Source organism: Camelus ferus, chromosome 18, assembly GCF_009834535.1.
Source record: "Camelus ferus isolate YT-003-E chromosome 18, BCGSAC_Cfer_1.0, whole genome shotgun sequence".
NCBI lineage: Eukaryota > Metazoa > Chordata > Mammalia > Artiodactyla > Camelidae > Camelus > Camelus ferus.
The window spans coordinates 18,077,239-18,097,404 of NC_045713.1; the positions used below are offsets into that span (position 1 = coordinate 18,077,239).

General features: G+C 51.5%; 1 protein-coding gene across 2 annotated transcripts; it reads right to left on the bottom strand.

Moving 5' to 3' along the window:
* Positions 1–292: 292 nt before the first annotated feature.
* ITGAX (integrin subunit alpha X) lies at positions 293–20,139 on the bottom strand. 2 transcript variants are annotated; one of them, XM_032460390.1, is made up of 31 exons: positions 20,026–20,139; positions 19,322–19,410; positions 18,591–18,693; positions 18,030–18,133; positions 17,651–17,721; positions 17,393–17,507; positions 15,598–15,728; positions 15,325–15,470; positions 14,932–15,085; positions 14,471–14,621; positions 14,195–14,268; positions 13,899–14,028; positions 13,655–13,797; positions 13,357–13,497; positions 13,055–13,264; positions 10,075–10,205; positions 9,785–9,942; positions 9,494–9,648; positions 8,662–8,793; positions 8,498–8,571; positions 8,138–8,279; positions 6,249–6,365; positions 6,078–6,157; positions 5,904–5,987; positions 4,013–4,091; positions 3,795–3,902; positions 3,602–3,685; positions 3,292–3,405; positions 3,050–3,151; positions 2,664–2,774; positions 293–2,310 (listed from the first exon to the last, which is right to left on the bottom strand). In XM_032460390.1, the coding sequence occupies exons 1-31, from the start codon at positions 20,115–20,117 to the stop codon at positions 2,212–2,214; spliced, it is 3,624 nt and encodes a 1,207-aa protein (XP_032316281.1). In that variant the 5' UTR covers positions 20,118–20,139; the 3' UTR covers positions 293–2,211. The 2 variants fall into 2 exon arrangements, with proteins under 2 accessions (XP_032316281.1, XP_032316282.1); XM_032460391.1 differs by lacking the exon at positions 20,026–20,139 and having other exon boundaries at positions 2,056–2,310; positions 18,591–19,001; positions 19,322–19,373.
* Positions 20,140–20,166: the final 27 nt, after the last annotated feature.

Sequence of the window (20,166 nt, forward strand, 5' to 3'; positions counted from 1 at the left end):
TTTTCAAATGGTGTAAGATTTCCTAGATACATTAAAATTTTTTGGCTCACAATCACCCATCCCAGCATTCATACACTAAATTCTATAGTAATGTGCAGTGGAATCTCAATACTGATTTTGATGTCACTATTCTAAATTACAGCAATTATGTTTTCATTCTTTATCACAACTTTTAGGCTTCAGTGAATAATTTTTGAGCCATTAATCCATTTTTGTGACTTGGGGATATAGTATAACACAATAGAAGCCCTGAAAATGCATTGAAATTAAGCAGTAACACACAAAGGAAAACTATGTGAAAATAGCACCTGTTATCTGCGTGTTAGACAAGACTCGGAGTCCATGGACGAGCTTTAGGAACACAATTATTAAGAATATAGCAGGCTGCTGGGAAGGTCACCGGGTGCAAATGTGTGAGATGTATGGGTTTAAAACTGTTTCTAGGGGTTTTTTTGCCTCTAAAACTTAGCACTTAAGAGACCACTGGAGACTGCCATGGCTTGTGGCACACATGTTGAGAAATAGCACTCAAAAGCCTGATTCTCATAGAGTATAATCTGGAGCCCTGCTCAAGGCTATTTCATCATAATTGGTCCTTCGGGAGATTCCAAAGCTTCCAAATCCAAAAAGGTTTGGGACCCTATGGTGGATGTGGGAAATATTTTTGAGTGGAGGGGGAAGGACACTCTCTAGCTTCTCTGCAAATCACAAGATCAACTGCATCCTTCATCTGTTTTTTCACTAAAACATCGCCAAGGCCTGAGCACCTTGGTGGTGGCAGCAGCAGTGGGATCTTTCCAGGGCAGGGAATGGCCTTCTATGTGTTGACTCCCAGCTCAGTACCAGGCACCATTATGAGCTTTATGCTGAGATGGGTGGCATAATAATTAGGACGACCTTACTGGGGGCATTAGGTCCCGGATAGAGGACTTCAAAGTGCTCTCCAGTCACTAACCATATGTAAACAATGTCCCCTTCAGCACATCCCAGGGTCTGTAAGAAACATCTATGTATTGGTTTTCTCCAAGAACTGTTGCAGCTGGGAGAGTAGCCACTGAGGGCTACCCCTTCGCCTTGTCTCCCTGTCCCCCACAACCACATCTCCATCAACTTTCTACCAGTGATAGACCTGAGAATGGAGTGAGCAGATTAAGAGGCCAGGTTACCCCCAACAAGGGGTAACTTGTTCATAACCCCCACTCTGTTTAACTGTCTTGTCCTGGCCCCAGGCCTCAGGGCTGGCTAGGGTCCACCATAATTAGGGGACACCATGGGCATCATTTTCTAGGACTCATATCCATAAAAGGCCTTAATTTTAAATCTATGACATATAACCAATAAAGGCACATCTATTTTTGTGTTTGCAATTGTTAATTTATGAATGCAAACGGTTAAAATACAGAATTATCATCATGTTCTGGCATTTCTTCATTTGCTATATTTGAAGCCTCAAAATTTGAAAGTGACCCGAGCCTCTTTATATCTTTGAGAAACCCTGGAGCTGGTTGAGCCAAACTGGCAATGGGACAACCCCTGCCCCTGGAGGGGCGCCATCCTTCCCTTCCAGCCAGCAATGCCAACCATGCTAGAAGCCAAGTTTACAAGTTACAATGTGCAGATATGTCATTCCCAATTCAGTTTGTGAAACATGAATTCAGATTTCCAAGACAAAACTAAGAACTGACTGGCAATATTTTACTAGAAATGAGAATGACAGAGAGGCACAGAGCATCTCATACTGTGTGTTCTGAAGCCAGCCTTCTGGAAATGGAACTGGCTTCCTAACATCAAGCTGGAGAGTTCAGAAGTTACACTGCGAGTAATGGGGAGTCACTGAAGATGGATGAGGATGAGTGCCTTGTTCAGCACTGTGTTTTTGAAAGGTCACTGGTGGCTACTGGAAGAGGGGAGACTGGTGCTTGAGGCTATTATCCATGTATTTCTAAGTAGAAATTCCAAGTCAAGTCCTCAGAGGGGCATGGCAGGGATCTTGTCCTGGGATTTCCAGTTGGAGCCTTGACAAGACCAATGGCCCTTCCCAGGCAAGATGTTTGTGCACACACACTGCATCCTCCCAAGGAGCGAAAGCAACCTGATCCCAGCCTCCCTCACATGAAATGCTTCTTTCCCATCAGAATTAACTTGGGTGAGAGTGAGAGGGCCAGGAAACCTCTCAGGGAAGAGCAGATCCAAAGAACAGAAGGTAGTTTCTTATTGGGCAGCTTGGGGGTCTGCTGTCCCGTTTTCTGGGACAGTCTGTCCATTTGCTTCCTCCATCATTTCCTTGTACTGACGTTTGAAGAAGCCAACCTGTTGGGGAGGAAGTAGAAGAAAACCAGGAAGTCCAGTGGAAGAGAGGAAAAGAGCCAATGGGGAAGGGGAGCAATCACCATTTCTGGAAACCCTCCTATGTTCCAACACTGCACTAGAAACTTTATATAAATTGTGTCATTTAGGCTTTGCCACAATTCTGTGAGCTGAGTAGAACCACTTTCAGTATGAGAACCAAGACCCAGCATGGACCAGGCACTTGCCAATAGTCAAGGAAAAAATGCAGTGACTTAGGAAGAATGTGTGCCTGATTCCATGGTGAGCTCTTCTCACACTATAGGAAGAGTAGGATCAAGTACTGGTGGTGTCAGGAGTGGGATAAAAACACTCACCTTGTACAGTACGGCTGTGATGAGAGCTAGCAGCAGCAGTCCTCCCACAGTGCTGCCCACAATAATGGGACCAGGGTTGTGGACCTCATACTTCTCCAGCACCAGCTCCGTCTGGAGTGGAGGTGACCTCATCAGAAAGTATCATGCCTCTTGCTGTTCCAGACTCCTCTCGGGTCCCCAACCTTTACCTCCCTCCCCTCCTTCACCAGGCTCTGCTCCAAGGGATGAGATACAGAAGCACTCGTAGGCTGAGGGACAACTGTCCTACCCAGGAACCTCCATCCTTCCTCCGTCTAGGCTTGCAAGCCACCCCCCACCAAGCACCACAGATTTAGCATCAGGAGCCCTCTTGCCAGCCTGGCCACTGCCCACCACACAGTCACTACCTGGGCTCTCAAAAATGCCTCCTGTCCTGGAAGCTGGGAATACACAGATCTGTCAAATGTGATTTCAGCCACACTCACGACTACCACCTTCTTCTGCAATGTCTGCAAAAGAGAAGCAGAGAAATGGGAGCTAGCTCTGGGGAAGGCTCAGAGTTAGAGAAATGCGCTGGCTTGAGGTGGACACAGACACCTCAGGCCCCACCTGAGTCTGGGGAAGGGATTCTGCTCTTGGAACTACACACCTGGCTGACCCAGTCAAAGCTGAGGTTGCCCTTCAAAATGAAGTCAAGTTCCTCCTGGACACCAAAGGAGGGGATGTCACAGCGGAACCTCAGGCAGTCAGCAATGGAGCAGTCCTAGGGACACAAAGTAGCATCAGACTAGAGAAAGATGGGTTTGAAGTTAGAACACAGCATTCAACTGTCTGATCTGAGGGGAGCAGAGGTATCTGAACTCAGACAGGCTGTTCAGCAGACATCAATCTGATGTAACATGGATTCCTGAATTAAATTCTTCTGAAGTGTGGCTTCCAGTGGGGCACACCCTCCTCACCAGCACAGGATTCTTCTGAAAGTGGGTCAGGAAGTCAGACTCTCTGTGCACTATTCTCTCTGAAGAGCACTGAATGAACGGGTTCTAGGAAAATCACAGACAGAAAGCATCTCACAGGGTCATCAGGGATTCATGAAGGACAAGGAGTCCCAGCAGGGCATCAGCAGAGGACCCACACACAGGTCTTGAGTACCTGGGGGTGGAAGACCTCCACATCCTTCCACACTGCCACCCGGTTCAGCTTCACAGGCACTGAGAAATCAATGCTGGCAGGCAGGTCCCTCTGTCCCAGGTTGTTCACCTGCATGGCGGGCAGTGAGGGCAAAGGTCACGCCAAACCCCACATCCGTCCCGTGTCTCTGGCTCCTGGGCGCCCGCCCCAGCCCATGCTCCTCAGTCGCCCTCACTTGCCTGGTATCTGTGCTGGGCCCCACGGCTGTCCTTCTCCTCTGAGGCCGAGAAGTTGAGGTACTTGGTGGACTCTTCATGGCTGGGGAGAGGAGGGGCATGGGTGGATGTGGGGTTCCATTAGGGCCCCCTGAGGAGGCTCTGGCTGGGAGCTTGACAGAACACGGGTCAGTGGCCCTTGGGCTGCTCTGGAACGAGGTCTGTGGCTGACGTGGGGTAACGGGAGGTTTAGGGAGCAGGGCTGGGCTTCCAGCTGGGCGCAAAGTGCTGGCAGAGGCTGCCCACGGAGGAAGCTGGATGGGCACGGGGACACGGCAAAGGTTTGGGGAGACTCAGGCTGATGCTGTGGACAGAGGTCTCCTGGACCCATTCCCGTCTCATCTCCCACAGGCCTTGTTTCCTTGGCTGCTCTGGGCTTGGGGCCACGAGGTGAGGGAGGGCCCAACACAGACTCTTCTCTGGGTCTCAGTGTAACCGCACCTCCTGAGGCCTGCCTAGGCCCATCTGGAGGCCCCGCGGCCAGCCTGGCCCCTCACCCCTTGGCTGCTCTCACTTCCGCCCCTCCACGCTCCACTCCTTGGGTACCAGTCCTGTGTCTGCACCGTCCAAATTCTAGACCCCGACTCCTACTCTGAAGTCTCCTCCCTCCTTTGTGAGGGGCTCCCCCGAAACATCCCGGCCTTGTCCTGGGGGGAATCCCGAGTGCCCCCACCCACAGACTCACAACTGCAGAGTACAACCAGGCTGTTGGGCCACGCACACCTAGACTTGGCGTGTTGTGCTTGTGGGCCCCCTGCAAGCAAGTGTGAGAACCTCAGGCAACCGAGCAAGGGAGCTCCGAGCTTGCTCCTGCGGGGCTGCCGAGAGCCCCCCGCGTGCGGGTGTGAATGAGGGCGGGAGACTCTGGGCGGGAGGAGGAAACCCAAAGAGGCGTGTGGGCAGATCTAGCAGGGAAGGTTCCCAGGCCAAGCCACTGGAGCCCGTTTCACATCGCAAGTACACGGATCTCACAAAGGCAGGGGTTACGTCTGGTGCTGATGGCACATAATAGGGAGGGCGCAGTAAGTCTCTGTTGAATGTGAAATGAATTTACAGAAAGTAACCACAGCACTGTGGCTGGAACATATGATGCTAGGGAGGTATTTGTTGAAGGAAGGTATCTGCTCAAGCCCTTAACTTGACTCCTTAGTGTCAAACAGCCGGTCTACCCCTCCCAGGACAGCATTTTAAGGCCTTTTCTTCCATCCAGCTTTTCCCTGATTCCCAGCCTCTGCCACAAGCAGGTCGTTTCCTCCATCCTTCCCATGGAGACTGGGACAAGGAGGAGGGGTGGTTCTGAAAGCCCTGCAGGGTGAGAATCTGTTCCTTGCAACAAGCAATTGTCCTGCCCAAGGTCTACACTCCAACGTCACGGAGCCCTCAGTGTTTAGCGGAGGTCTCCCCTGACAGCAGGCCCTAGCGCCCACCCCACCTTGGAAACTCACTCAACCTCAGGGTTCAGAACCACAGGGAGGCCCTTGATGAGATTCTGCCTGTGGTCAGGGTAACCTTGCTCCCCAGTGAGGCTGTAAGAACCTTGAAGACAGGGACACGTCTCATACGTCTAGGGAATCCTGGACGATCGTGAGGCTTTTAAGAAAGGTTTCTGAGAACTGTAGCCTCTATGATCCTCTATGAAATGTAGGATGTAATGGGGACAATGTGACAATTCTTGTTACCATCAATAGCCCACTATAAACACTGGATGGATCAGTGAGTGCTGCTAGCATCGCCCAATTGAAAAGGTGGCGGTGAAACTTAAATATGGCAGGTGGCCAGCTGCTGCAGAGACGAAGGATTGCCCGGGCCCTTCAGAGTGACAGGGGAGGACCCTTTTGAGGTCTTGGTGTGGCACCTGCTGATCACGGTGTAGACAGCGTACTTGACCGGGATCTCCAGCTGGAAGGTGGTCTTGCTTGTCCTGGGAGTGTTATTCTCACTGGAAAAAGAGGAGGCTCCCAGTTGGCAAGTGCCCCAGGGGAGGAGGCTGGGTGGGACGGGGTGATGCCCTAGGCCTGGTCCAGCTCACCTGCTCACATTGGCGGTCAGAAGCAGCCGGTCTCCCAGCACGGCCGTGGGGGAGACATCAAAGGTGGCCATGAAGGTGATCTGAGGAAGAGGTAGGAACAGGGGGGAGGTCACTGGGGAGTGGGACAGGGTGAGTGCAGGGGAGTTAGGGGTGTGCAGAAGCAAAGCTGACCTCGGCGCCCTCACGGAAGATGAGGTGGGTGATGCTACAGCGGGTGCTGATGGTGTCCTGACTCCTGGCAGGGGCGCTGTCACAGGTCAGGCGCAGGGCACGTGACTGCAGCTGGTTCTAGGGACGTACAGATGAAAAAATAAATATAAATGCAGGCGAGCATTTATTAGTGTTCCAAAGAGACTCCATAAAGTAGTGATGGTTTCCTGGAAACTCTTAAGGTTATGTTTTTAAAAAATCCTTAGACAGTATCTGGTCAAACTTCCTCCTAATGTAGAAATAGCAGATGTATTAGCATTTCTCCATTTTTTATTTATTATTGTTCTTTCAAAAAGGTTTGCATTATGAAAATTTCAAATATATTCAAAAGTAGAGAGACTAATTTAGTAGTGTAGTGTATCCATCACTCAGATTATATTACCATTTTTTCTACTCTTGTTTTATTCAGCTGTTCTCCATTTTTTTCCTTAATAATTTAAAGCACATGCCGTACGTTGCATACCTTCACCCCGAAAGACTTCAGTGTATACCACTAACAGATAAGGGTATTTTTAATCATAAGCACAAGACTCAACAAAGCATAGCCAACAAAACTTTCAATAACTCATTAAGATCTGTTAATATCCAAGTCATGTTCAGTGTTCCGAGATTGTCTCCAAAAATGTTACGTAAAGTTCATTTTTAAAAATAGCCAACAAAAGTCCACACACGGCATCAGGTTGACACATTTAGAAGTACTTCCAGTGACAGGGTGCTCACCCCTCGCACAGCTGGAGTTTGCCATTCCTGGTGTCCTTCTTCATGCATTGATCAAAATACGCTCCCATTGGGAACACTAGCTTAAGAGAGACATGGGAGAGCATCCAAACATAATGTGTGGACCTAGTTTAGATGCTGGTTCAAATAAACCAAATAAAAAAGACATCTTTTGAAAAAATTAAGGAAATCTGGTAATGGTCTGAATATAAAGGAGTCATTCAATGCACTGGATGTGATAATGTCACTGGGTCACGTAAGATGGCCCCACTGTCCAGAACAGTGAATTAGAAAGGTGTGTGATAACCTAACGTCTGGGATGTGTTTTAAAATACTTGAGCAAATGTGGTGGAGGTTGGGTGGAAACAGATGAAATAAATGTGGCAAAATTCTGATCATTGTTGAATCTGGGTGATAATTTAGGGGTAAGTTTGTTGAACTAGTCTCTTCTTTTGTAAATGTTTAACATTTTTCATAAAATTTTAGTTAAAAATCTGCTTCTCTTTTACTCCCTGTGATCCTAGTTCTGTCTTCTGGAACAGGGATGGCCGTTTGATGGCCCAGCACCAATTTCTATAAATAAAATTTTATTGGAACACAGCCATGCTTATTCATATACATATTGTCAATGGCTGCTTTTGCAGAGTTGAGTAGATATGATGAACTGTATGGCCTGAAAAGGTGAAATACTTACTATCCAGCCCTTTATAGAAACAGTTTGCCAAGCCCTTATCTAGAGTAACCAAGTAAATCAACTCCTTCCTCTACAGAACAGTGTTGTCAACATCTGAAGGCTGAGATATATTTTCCTTTAAAAAGAGAAATATTGGTATGATGTGAAATATAAAGAAGTGTAAAGCAAGGGTCCCCGTTCTCTTCACATTAGTGGCCTCCTGGGAACCCATCCTGACAGTCAATATCCTTCAAATGCAATGCCCAGAGTTGAACATAGAATGAGCCAAGGCAAGCCCCAGCCAACACAGTCACATTCATCCAACTGCAACCAGCCCAGCCCTCTTGGTTTACAAGAGGCTTCTAAGCAATGACAGCCCCTGCCCATGTTTTGAGCCCAGCACGAGAGTCTCTTCTGGTTCCCAGTCATCAGCCTCGTCTCTCCCCAGAGGGGACAATACCTGGCCCACTGCTACACGTCGGTAAGACAGCCCTGGCGGGTAGAAGAAGGTGACTCTGGTTCCATAGGAGTCCTCGCCATCATTCCGCACTGTCACTTCCAAGTTCAGCTCCAGGTTACTCCCCACCACCAGCGTCTTCAAGCTAGGCATTGGGGTAGAGGGGGGGAGATGACTCTGTGACTAAGGCTAGAAATGGTATATGGGGGTGAAAAATAGAGTGGGGGAGTGGGGGAGAGATGGGGACAAAGGTCTGGGTCCTGAGCACTGGGTAGAGATGTTGGGGAGAGCCAGGGGCAGGAGTTCCAAGTTCCAGGAGAGGGGCTTGGGGACCAGGACAGGTCTGAGGGGGTGGACGCTCACCCCGAGACCCCAAAGGAAATGCTGAGGTCATCCTCGCAGACGTGATTGGCACCACAGTTCTTCTCGAAGGGGAGCTGAGAGGGAAGGCAAAGCAGGGTTTCCCCCAAGACCTGGAGCCCACACGCCTTCTATTCTCTCTGGAAGAGCCCAACACCAGGACTCACAGAAGCCGTGAAGTATCTCTGGGCATCCACAGCCAGCACGGGCTGGAGGTTTCCAAAGGAAGAGACGTGCTTGCCCACCAGGGAGAAGTTGAGACGCAAGATGATGGGGGTCACTGAGTCTTCCACACAAGCCTGGGTACGGACGTTAGGGAGAGCAGGTGGCTAAGAAATGCAGCCTCACAGCCACTAGCTGTGCCCCGTCTCCTCATCCATAAAACGGGGTAACAGTGGTAACTACCTGCCCCCGATAAATGCTCATTGCTATGATTCTGCACAAGCAACCTCTGCCGTGGTCTTCCTTCATCTTCAGCTCTCTTCCCCCAGCCCCTCTACAGTCTCACTCACTCTACTCAGGGTCTTCTCAAACTTCACCTGCTCCCGGAGGCCCCTGACACCCTCTCTGTTCTCTCCCTGGATTTATCTCCCTTCATAGCTCTCATCACTACCAACATCTATTATCTAAGACATTGATCGCTTTTCGTCTTCCTCCAGAGCTTTCTGGGCATAATTGTTTTGTCCACGGCTGGCTCCTGGCACATTGGACAGGGCCTGTCTTAGAGGAGTAGCTGGATAAAAGGACTCCAGCCCACTGAAGCAGCTAAGCTCTTTTTCCTGAAATCCAGCCCTGCTGCCTCTGGCAGTTGCAGCCAACCTCATCCATCCATCCACTCACTTACTCCTCTAACATGTATTAAGCATCTCTTGCACATCACCTGCCTTGCTAGGGCTGAGCCACAGCGAGGACCAGAACACACCTGTTCCCCTCTGCCCAGCCCAGCCCGCTGCCAGCCCCAGAATCGCCTTCATCCCCAGGACTCCAAGGCCCCCTCACCGGAAGGAGCAGCCTCACAGCCTCGCAGTGCTCTGTCAGCCCCAGGACTCGAACACGAGTCATATTCCAGGTATTTGTCTCCTCGAAAATGGCACGAGGGCTCAGGCGGCCAGGATCGAGGGTAAGGTCAAAGGTCACAGAGCTTTTGAGGTCACCTGTAGGGGTAAGCAAGGGATGGGAAAGGCTGAGTGAAGAACTCCCTAGGTGGGCAAGAGGCCAGGCAGGAGACAGGAATCCTGGGCTAGGGGACGCCCCATCAGGATATCCTCGGTTGGAGGGGAAAGGACTCACCCAGCCTGTTCTTGGGACTTCCGTGAATATGAAGGCAGACAGTGGCACTACCCAGAGCCTGGACAGAGGCCACGTGCTGCTGGCACTCAAACACAGACCTGGCGATCTCTGCCGGAAAGATGCGAATGGTTGCCTGCACCCTGAGCACAGGTCTGGTCCTGTGGGCAGAACACTGAGCTGAGGACGGGCTCTTGGTACCCAGAGGACAACCTGGGATGAGGGGCAGGGAGGCAGGTGTCCTGGGCAGAGCTAGGACTACCTGGGCAGTTTCTGAGGAAGGCTGTTCTCACCTGAGCAGTAGCGCATGTCCCCGGGCCCCCACAGCCAAGTCCACCAGTCCATCCTGGGTGAGGTCCTGACCCCCGCTCAGTGACTGCCCAAAATACTGAAGCCTGGGAGAGAGCTGGGTACCTGCAATCCTCTGGCCAGAGAGGGAGAAGCAAGTCAGGTGAGTACATGAGGGAAACAAGTTGGACGAAGCAAGAGGAACAGGGAGGTTGGGATGTGGGAGACAGAACGCAGGGGTGAGAAGTAAAATGCTGTCTCCAAGAAGCTCCTGAAAGAGGGTGGGGAAACGGTGACAAGAGACGAGGAAAGATTTCTAGGACATAAATGAAGAAGTGGAGATTGAAAGATTGGCCCGGTGACCTGAGTTTCATTCACTCACTCAGCTGGTTAGTCTCAGGTTCTGATTCTGGCTCCTTCACTGAGCCACGAGACCCTAGGCCAGGAGTCAGTCTTTCTGTGCTTCAGTGTCCTCGTCCCTCACCTGGGTTAATAACACCTCAGAGCATTAAGTGAATGAATGCATGGAGTTCTTAGAACGGCACCTGGCCCAGGTCACTGGTCAATTACTCACTCTGATGAGCATCAGGGATGGAGGGGACCTCAGACCCCCACCTCCCACATCGCAGGCGGTGCCAAAGCCACACGGCCTTTAAGAGGCTGACTTCAGACCCTGCAATCAGATCCTCTGACCCCATGCCCAAGGCCCCTCTTTGCTTCCTGTAGCTACCCTGTCTCTTCAGAAGCCAAGGAGAGACCAAGTCGGGGTGGGGAGTGACTGCACTCCATACACAGTTTCTACACCCCTGGACCTCATCTCCCCTATGGGTCCCTTCCCTTTTATTTCCAGGACTCCTGAAATGACCAGTCCCTTGAAGAACATGCCCTTTAAATCTCTGGGCACCACTGGGACTGGCAGACATTCAGAGTAGTAATAATACAATGAAAGAGAAATTTACCAGTTACCAAGGGAATCTAGCAAGGAAGAGCCTGTAGAGACAGTACGCAGTCAGCAGCCTTGTGCGCAGGAGAACTGATCTCACCACCACATCCTCAGGGGTGTGTGGGCCGGAAGGGGACAAGACAAGCCCTTCACAGCTAAGTAGGTGGTGGGCTATGTTGGGCAGGAAACAAAGTCATAGTGGGCCAATGAATCTGGAGAGACCCCCTTCTTGGGGTCAGGCCTTGCAGGTGTAACCCAAATGATATTTGCAATTGAATGGCTACATAGATAAGGCTCTAAGCTGCTGCAGCACGAGGATATTAAGAAGTTGGTGTGGACGGAATGCAGTTTTATGACAATGGAAAGCTCTTGTCGTTCCGAACAAAGTCTTCCACCCTCTTATTAAAGTTCTAAGTTCTTTAGAACCTCTTCAGTTGATAAACTGCATTAACAATAATTGATTATAAAAATATAACACCTATTATGTGCCAGGCACAGGTGTATACAGGTGCCCTGTAGGTCCTCTATATGTGCTAATTCATTTAATCTTCACGGCAGCCGCTCAGTGAGATTGATTCCATTACTGCCACCATTTTTCAGAGAGGTGAGTCATGACCAAGATCACAAAGTTGGGAAGTGACAGAACCATAGGAATCTTCTTTGACCTTTTTCCTAACAACTTTTTGAGATATAATTCACAGGCTGCACAATTTACCCCTTATCTGTTTCTAGGACATTCACAAGGTTGTGCAACCATCACCAAATCAATTTTAGAATATTTTCATCACCTCAAAAAGAAATTCCAGACCCCTCTGCAGTCACCTCCATGTCCTTCATTTTGCTCTACCACCAACCCAACAACCACTAATATTCTTTCTGTCTTTAACATAATGTTTTCAAGGTTTATTCACATTGAAGCATATGTCAGCTTTTCATTCTTTTCATGGCAGAATAATATTCCATTGTATGGATAGACCACATTTTATTTATCTGCTCATCAACTGATGGGCATTTGAGTTGTTTCTACCTTTTGGTTATTATGAATAATGGGACTATGAACATTCAAGTATAATTTTTTGTATAGACATGTTTTCAATTCTCTTGGGTGAAACTGCTGAGTCATACAGTAAGTTTAACTTTTGAAGAACTGCCAAATTGTTTTCCAATATAGCTGCACCATTTTACATTCCCACCAGCAGTGGTTGAGGGATTCTCCACATCCTCATCAGCAATTGTTATTACCTGCCTCTCTGATTCCAGCCATCCTAGGGGGTGTGAGGTGGCATCTCATTGTGGTTTTGATTTGCTAATAACTGATGATTACTGACGTTGAGCATCTTTGCATGTGCATTTTGGTCCTTTGTATATCATCTTTGAAGAAAAGTCTACTTAGAGCCTTTGCTTCTTTTTTTAAGTGGGGCTTCCTTAACTTTTGCCAGGGATGAAGCCCTTCATTTTCAGGGAACCCTGTTCCACTGAGTGAAGGGCTCCTGCCTATAGGCATCTGGCAGGATGACTGATGGCAGGAGGGAAAAAAGTCATCGCATCGCACATTGCAGGGAGGGAAGGGGTGAATGGACAGGCAGACTGGGCCACCAGACCTAACCGACTGAAAACAGGGAGTCTTTAAGAGATGGAACATCGGGTTAGAGTCTGGAAATTGGAACCCCCCCCCATCACCATTCTTGATTCACTATAAACCTGAGACTAGTCAAGTCACTTATCTTCTCCATGGCCCAGATTTCATCTCTAAAATGGGTTTGCTAATGCCTGGCCTGTGTACCCTGTAAAGTTGCTGGGGATTAAATGGCTGGGATGGAGAAACCATTCAAGCATCAAGTCCCCAGACAAAGCAGAGAACATACCAATCAATGTTTCTATTTGTCAAATTCCACAGATTTTCCTTGCTGCCAACAAGATGCCCAGTGTTGTACAAAAAAGGTAATATGAGAGAAAGGAGAATTTTCCAGGCAGCAGTATAGGAGACAAGGAGAAACCAGGGGGAGGTTCTTGTAGCAACAGGATCTGTGATCTGGCCTCACCTGGCTGTATGAGGGGTTGATACTCAGTCCTGAGGTTCCATGAAACAGGTAGATGGCACCATGGTTCTCCTGCTCTCCTGGGGCCCCGATGGCCACGTCCATCAGCTTGTCCCCATTCACATCCCCCATCACTGTCAGGGCTGCCCCAAAGCGGCTCCAGGGGTGGCCTTGCTCCCCATGGAGAATGACCCCACACTGCCACTTAGCCCACTGCAGAAGAAAACCAGTGTCAGGTACCAACCCGGGCAAGCCCTCCACCCACACCCTGACTTCACCCAACCCAGGTCCCGTCAGCCACTCACCCCCTTGGGCAAGGGGCACACGGACACCCGGCCCCCCCGGGTCTGCTCATAGTAATGCGGGGCCCCGATGAGGACCAGGTCGGAGCTGCCATCTCTGTCCACGTCCACGGAGCAGAGGGAGGCCCCAAAGTAGGAGCCGATCTGCAGGGCAGAGCCCGGAGTCATCCTGCCTGCCCTTGCCAGAGGACCCCTTCTGGGCCAGGTCCCGCTCTCCCCAGCCACCAGCACCTCCCTCCCCGCCCCACACCCACTTCATCTCCCTCCTCTCTGCCCCTGGAGACCCTCCTCCACGCCCAACCTGGGTCCCTGTGACTTCAGCCTTCGGCCTCCACTGCCTGGACACCTGGGTGAAGAGGACAACCTTCCCGGTGTGCTGATGGCGGGGGGCCCCCAGGACCAGGTTCTGTACCCCCTTCCAAAGGGCCAGCTCAGTGGAGTAACCTGAGGGGGCCAGGCCTCAGCACAAAGGCTTCCCCTCCCGCTCCCAGGGCCCGCCCTCCCCGGCAGCCCTGCCTGACCCTCCAGCCGCAGCCCCGTCTCACCCAGGTAAGAGTCCCTCATGTCCCCGTTCTCCTGGGACATGTTGATGAAGGTGGGGCTCATTTTGGGGGGGTACAGGAAGGCCCCTCCAGACCAGCTGAAGCTCCCCACAGCCCCCAGAACTGGTCCATCCTGGGAGGAGAGATTCCAGGGCTGAGCAGGTAGGAAGGAGAAGACAGCCTCTTCCAAAGCACCGCCTGCCACTGGCTCCACCCACTCATCTGACATCCACTCTTGCCTTCCCTTCTCCCTTCTCTTCCTCATCCTACATCAGTGACCTAAAAGGGGCCTCACTCACAGGCGTGAACACAGCACTGAAGCCCTCCTGGGCCATCTCCAATTCGAAGGAGCTACTGCTTGTGGTCTGTGTACCTGGGGAAAGGCATGACACCCAGGTTCCATGAGGAAAGACAAGTTTTGCCAGGTTCAAGAAGGATCACAGCTTTAAGAGGAGCTAATGTTGGAAACTAACACCCGAAGGGAGGGGTTGGTGCCCATGATGTGGGGGTCCAGGTTCTAGAAAGAAAAGCATTTATGGGTGAGGATTTCTGGAGTAGTTCCATCTCTGACTTACCCTCGATGGCAAAGATCTTCTCTTTCAGTTGGTTTTGAATGTCTCTCAAAGCATCAAAATTCTCTACTTTAAATATATGTTCACTGGACGGCTTTGATGCAATGTCCTGTAATTCTTGCAAGGAACGTGCAGTTTGAAAAGCCGATCCCACCTGTCCCCAACAAAGACCAGCTCAGTGGAATAACCATAACTACAACATGCCTGCCACGTGCTGGATGCTGGGAGCCTCCAATAACCCTCCAAGTTTAATGCTATTACACCCGGTGTCCAGGCAAGAAAAACAGGGCTCAGACAGCATCAAGCAGTTTAGGGAAAAGGATTAGGGTCCCCCAGGCTGGAACAGAGTTTTCATCCTGAAGGTAGTAGAAGCTGAGAGAGCTGGGATTTCTGTCCTCAAGAGGGAAGTTGCCTTAAGAGGAAGTGAGGAGAGGAAGCAGTGGGAGGGCAATCCCACATCCTACCCCAATTGCATAGCGGATGATGCCAGCGGCCTCAGCCCTGGGAATGACATCCTTGTAATCCTGGTAGTCCCCTGTTTTGTACCCATCGGTGATGACGATCAGGATCTTGGAGGCATCTTTTCGGGACCCTTTTGAGGCGCTAAACAATTGGTCTCTGTCAGGGGAGATGAGGGTTCAGCGGCCGGTGAACAGAGATGCTCTTGACCCCTTTGTGAGAACCAGGAGATGCCCCTTCCTCTGGGGTGCTCCCATCCTGCCCAGAGGCTCCTGGCTTGGTGAGGAGACCACAGGCTGAATTCCAGTGCTCACCTCTCCCTTTGTCATGGAGACAGTTGGGGCCAAAAGGAGGACCCAGATGTCTGGGGGGAGCACCTGGGAGGAGTCAGGACTCACGTGACCATTCCGATGGCTGTGGCCGTGTGAGTGTACCCTCGCAGCTGCGTTACAGAATTCAGCAGGCTTAGTGGGTCTGAGCTGATTGCAAAGTCTTTGAAAGTGAAGTGCACCACAAACTTGTTGGAGAACTGCATCAGGGAGAACTGGGAGAGCCACGCGGGGCTGGGGGCCAGGCCAGGGTGCTCCAACCCCGGGGCCCCTCCCACAAGCCTCCCTGGGGGCTGGGGCGGGGGTGCCTGCACACTTGCTTTCCCTACCCCGAGGGCACACCTGGGAGCTCGGTCTCTGGAAGTGGCTCATCACAGCCCTCACGAAGTTCAGCATTTTGGCAAAATCTCTGAAGGAGATGCTGCCTGAGCCGTCAATCAGGAAGGCGATGTCCTGCTCCTGCTTTGGGCACTCTAGGGAAGGAGGTGGCACCAGTCCTCTGCGGGACACCCCCAAAGCCCAGCCCTCAGCCTCCTGCCCATGAGAACTCACCCTCCCAGGGGCTTCCTAGAACAGGGCCCTTCGGACTTCTTAAGTCTCAAGAGACCACATCTGTGATTCAGCTGCTCACACCCAGTTGGTAAAAAAGTGAAAACTCCTCCCATGCAGACAGTGAGAAGCTGCGCCTGGTCCTTCCACCTCGGCTGTCTGTGCCTCTCCCCCGACCCCACCCCACCTTCTCCCTCGACATCCCCACCATCCAGCAATAAAAGGACTCTCTTCCAGCCCCTGGCCAGGGTCTGTCCTCATTTGTCAACACCAAATTGTACTTTTGTTAAATATTTTTAATGTCATGCCTGGCAACACCCACACACTGGTCCTATTCAGTTCTCGGCTTCAGTCGGGCCCCACTCTCCTCCTGGGTAGGGGCAGAATCTGTCCTCAGAAGAGGAAGCCCTCCCGGCTCACAGATTCCTGTCTAACTCCCAGCTTCCCCTTCCTGCCACAGACTTCTCACCACAGAGAGAGGTGTCCTGGCTGTTCGGATGGGAGCCCAGAGGCCGGTGGGTGAATCTAAAGCCTAGGGGGTGCTGCTCCAGCACGAGGGGGCACCCCATTCAGGGCCCTGGACAGCAGTATCCCCAGGGGCCTGAATGTGAATGTGAAACCAGGGAGGGGTCTCGGTCTGCCCTGAGCCGGGTCTGAAAAGCTCAGTGTTCCACCTCCTCATGCCCCATCCCCGTCAGCACCAAGGAAGCCGGGCCCTGCGCTTCGACCTGCACCTGCGCACACAGCACGCATATGTACGCACGTGTACACGCACAACACACACACGTACAACACACACACACAACACACACGCACAGACACATATACACACATACGCATATACTCATATACACACATCACATACTCATACACACATACACCAGACACGTACACACTCATACCTACAACACACATACACATATATACACACATATATGCATCACACACTCATACCACACTTATACACACAAACATGCATACTCCTACATACACACATGCATGCATACACTCATACATACAACACACATATACACACACACATTCATACATACAAGACACACACATACATACATCACACACTCATACACACACACACACGTGCACACTGCTCAGACCATCTGCATCTCATTCCCCCTTCCCAGCCTGCTGCACAAGCCAACTGGTTATACCCCAGGGTGCCTGCCCTTCTCTCTAAAAATTAGAGCAGCTAGCTAGAGCAGCTGGCTCAACTGAAAAACTGAGCCCTCACCACGTAGTACCAGGTCCTGTGCTAACCCCTGACCGTGGATCATCGCATGTCGCTCTCAGCACTGGGTGCGTTACTACCCGCAGCTGACAGACAAAGAAGCCGAGGCTCAGAGAGGAAAAGGTCACAGGAAAGGTCCTGCCGTGGGAAAGTGATAGGGCAGGTGTCAAGGCAGGCAGAGACCCACTCCCAGCCCGTGTTTGGAATCACTACACCACCCAGTAGATTTTTTTTTCTGGATCCCTCTTTTTTATCCACTTTGGTAAGAGTGTCTCTGCCCCACTGCAGCCCCATCAGAAGTGTGTAGGTTCCTCAAAGGACAAAGCGGCCCCAAACACTCACCCTGCAGGGCAGTGGGGATCCTCTGGGCATGCCAGGATGGGGAGACCAGCAAGAAGCAGAACCCCGTCAGGTGCATGTTCTCCCTGCATGCACGGTGCATGGTGGGGCCACAGGCCTGGGGACAGAGCGGACAAGTAGGAGGGGTTCTGTCCCACCCTCCCATCCCAGCACCTCCACCCGCCATAAGACCTCCAGCACCAGCAGCCCCAGGTCCCCCCTCCTTCCCTTAGGATGCCCCTGTGACCCAGGGTGACTCACCAGCAGCTGAGTGGGGTTGGTGGTGGCCGCCATGGACAAGCCCAGGGACATGTTCACAGCCTCTGGGGGCACTGAGGGGCAGATATGTGCATGGTCACCCTCAGGCCAGAGGAGGCTGTGTAAGATCTGGGCAGGGGTCACGGCAACTCTGGGAAATAAATAGGGAGGTCTGACAGGTGGCAGTGGCTTTCAGGTCTTGATGGAGCTGTGGAGTGAGAGGGCGCAGTGGGCGAGGGGACTTTGAGGGAGTGCGGAAGCCTGTCTGAAGGTCAGGGTCTGCAGATAGAGCTAAAGTTGGGAGGTGGGTCTCCTGTGCTCCTTGAAGGTCCCCAGAGCCTGGGAGCCTGGACCCGGGTCCCCTCAAGGGGCAGAGACTCACCCTGCAGGTGGATGGCCTTACACATCCCTGTGCTGTAGTCACATTGGTAGATGCCACCTGTTTGGTTGGCAGCCTTTATCTCCTGGGGGGCCCCAACCACCACCCTGGGGGAAAAGACAAAGAACACAGCAGCTAAGAGTGTGGACGCTGGAGCTGGGCTGCCACCCGACAAGTTTGCTCTCCTCTCAGAGCTTCAGTTTCCTCATCTGTAAGATGGAAGTTAACAACCATTTAAGTTGCTCCCGGGAGAGATTTTTGTCTGTTTTATTCTCTGGTGCACGCCCAGCTCCTGAGACATATAGTAATAGATGTTCAATGAACATTTGCTGAATGGAGGATTCCTCCATCCTGAGGTTGTTACGGGGACGAAATCAGTGCCTACAGAAAGGATGCCTGGCACTTACTAAGTGCTCAAGAAATAAATAAAGCAGTTATCAAGATGGCAAGATGGCCCTTCTTTCAGTCCAGCTCTTCAGGACATTGCAGGGATGGCCATGGCATGGACAGACCCCGTACAGGAGAGGTGTTGAGAGCAAAAAGCAGACCCCACATTGTCCTCACCAGTTGGCGTACTGGACCACGCTGTGTCCAAACCCAGCACTGTCCATGCTGAAGGTGGTCGGCTTGTCCATTTCCAAGTTGAAGCAGAGAGAGGAAGGCAAGGCTAGGGAGGAGAGTGAGAAGACAAGCCTCGGAGGAGGGTGAGAAGACAAGACTTGTAGAAGGGTCTTCCTCCTGCTCCACCTCTCAGGCCCCCAGCTCCCAGCTGTCTTTTCCAGGCGCAAGGCCCCAGCATCTCCTGGTCTTCTGGACCCCCAGGCTCAGGCCTCTTGGCCCTGCTTTTCTCTCCTTCACATGGGCCAGAGATGGGTCTTCTCCCCTCTGGCCTGCTGGCACATTTCAGTTCTCCATTTCCACAGAGCAATGCCCCGGCTTTAAAGATGCTCCTTCCCCAGCCCTACCCCTGGGCTCCTGTGAGGGAGAACCCAGAAAACTGGGGCCAAAAGGATGCTGTGGACAGTGTACAAGATCAACTTGTTCTGCCTACCTGAGGAACCTCTGGATTGTCCAGGCAACTGGCCTCTCCTCCAGCAACTCTTGAATGCCCCCAAAATTAGTTCCTCCATATCCTCTCCCTCCACAAACTCCAGATCCCAAACCTATACATCCAGACCCCAAACCTGTTTAACTGTAGATCCCTGCCCTAATGTGTGAGTCCAAAACATGCATTCCAGCTCCCTCCCTCCCTGGACCTCAGCCCCTCATCCCCTGCATGGGGGCCCTCGGCTCACCCATCAGCAGGAGGAGGAAGATCCCGGTCTTGGGCATGACTGGAGTGTCAGACATAGGCTTCGGAGCACCCAAGCCAATGGGGGAGCCGCTGGACCAAGGTGCCAAGGGAGCAAATGAACAGAGAGGGGGTCAGGAGCAGAGGCAGGGAGTGAAGTTGTCAGCATGACTCAGAGGTAGAGGGTGGAGAATACAACTAAAATAAGCAGAGAAAGGGGGCAGGCAACCCACGCACTCTGTGTCCAGGAGCCATTCTAACCAGAGATGACATGGCTTGCTTCTCTTGTCTCACCAACCTAAACTTGGGTGGATGCAAATCCCCTGTGCTGTCCCACCTCTCCCAGGTTCCCTCATTGTACTGGCAGAAGTCTCCTTTGACCTTGAAACTTCAGTTAACCAGATGCCAGGGTGGAGTCTGGGCCCTAACAGAGAGCCTGGTGGGAACCCTCCACTGTGGACTTGGAAACCTCTGGGCCCAGGAGTCAAGGCTCTGGGCCCTAGGAGGGGTTCAGAGTGGGTATTTGCTCGTTTGTTCATCATTTATTCAACAAGCCTAATTAGAGGCAGATTTTGCAAGCCCTCTGTTAGCAGAGGGAGAAAACACAAACCACAAGGCACCAGCTCTGGGGTCAAGAGAGAAGGAAATTATGTTAACAGCAAGGCAGTTCTATGAGAAGAGAAGCCCATTGGTCATAGGATACCTCACCTATGTTGGAAGGGTGTAGATTTCCAGGAAGGCTTCCTGGAGGAGATGGCCCTTGATCTGAGTCTTGAAGGCAACTGACTAGAGAGGTGCATATGTCATAAGGGGTAGCTAAACACGGAAGAGGCATGAGATAGGAAGGAC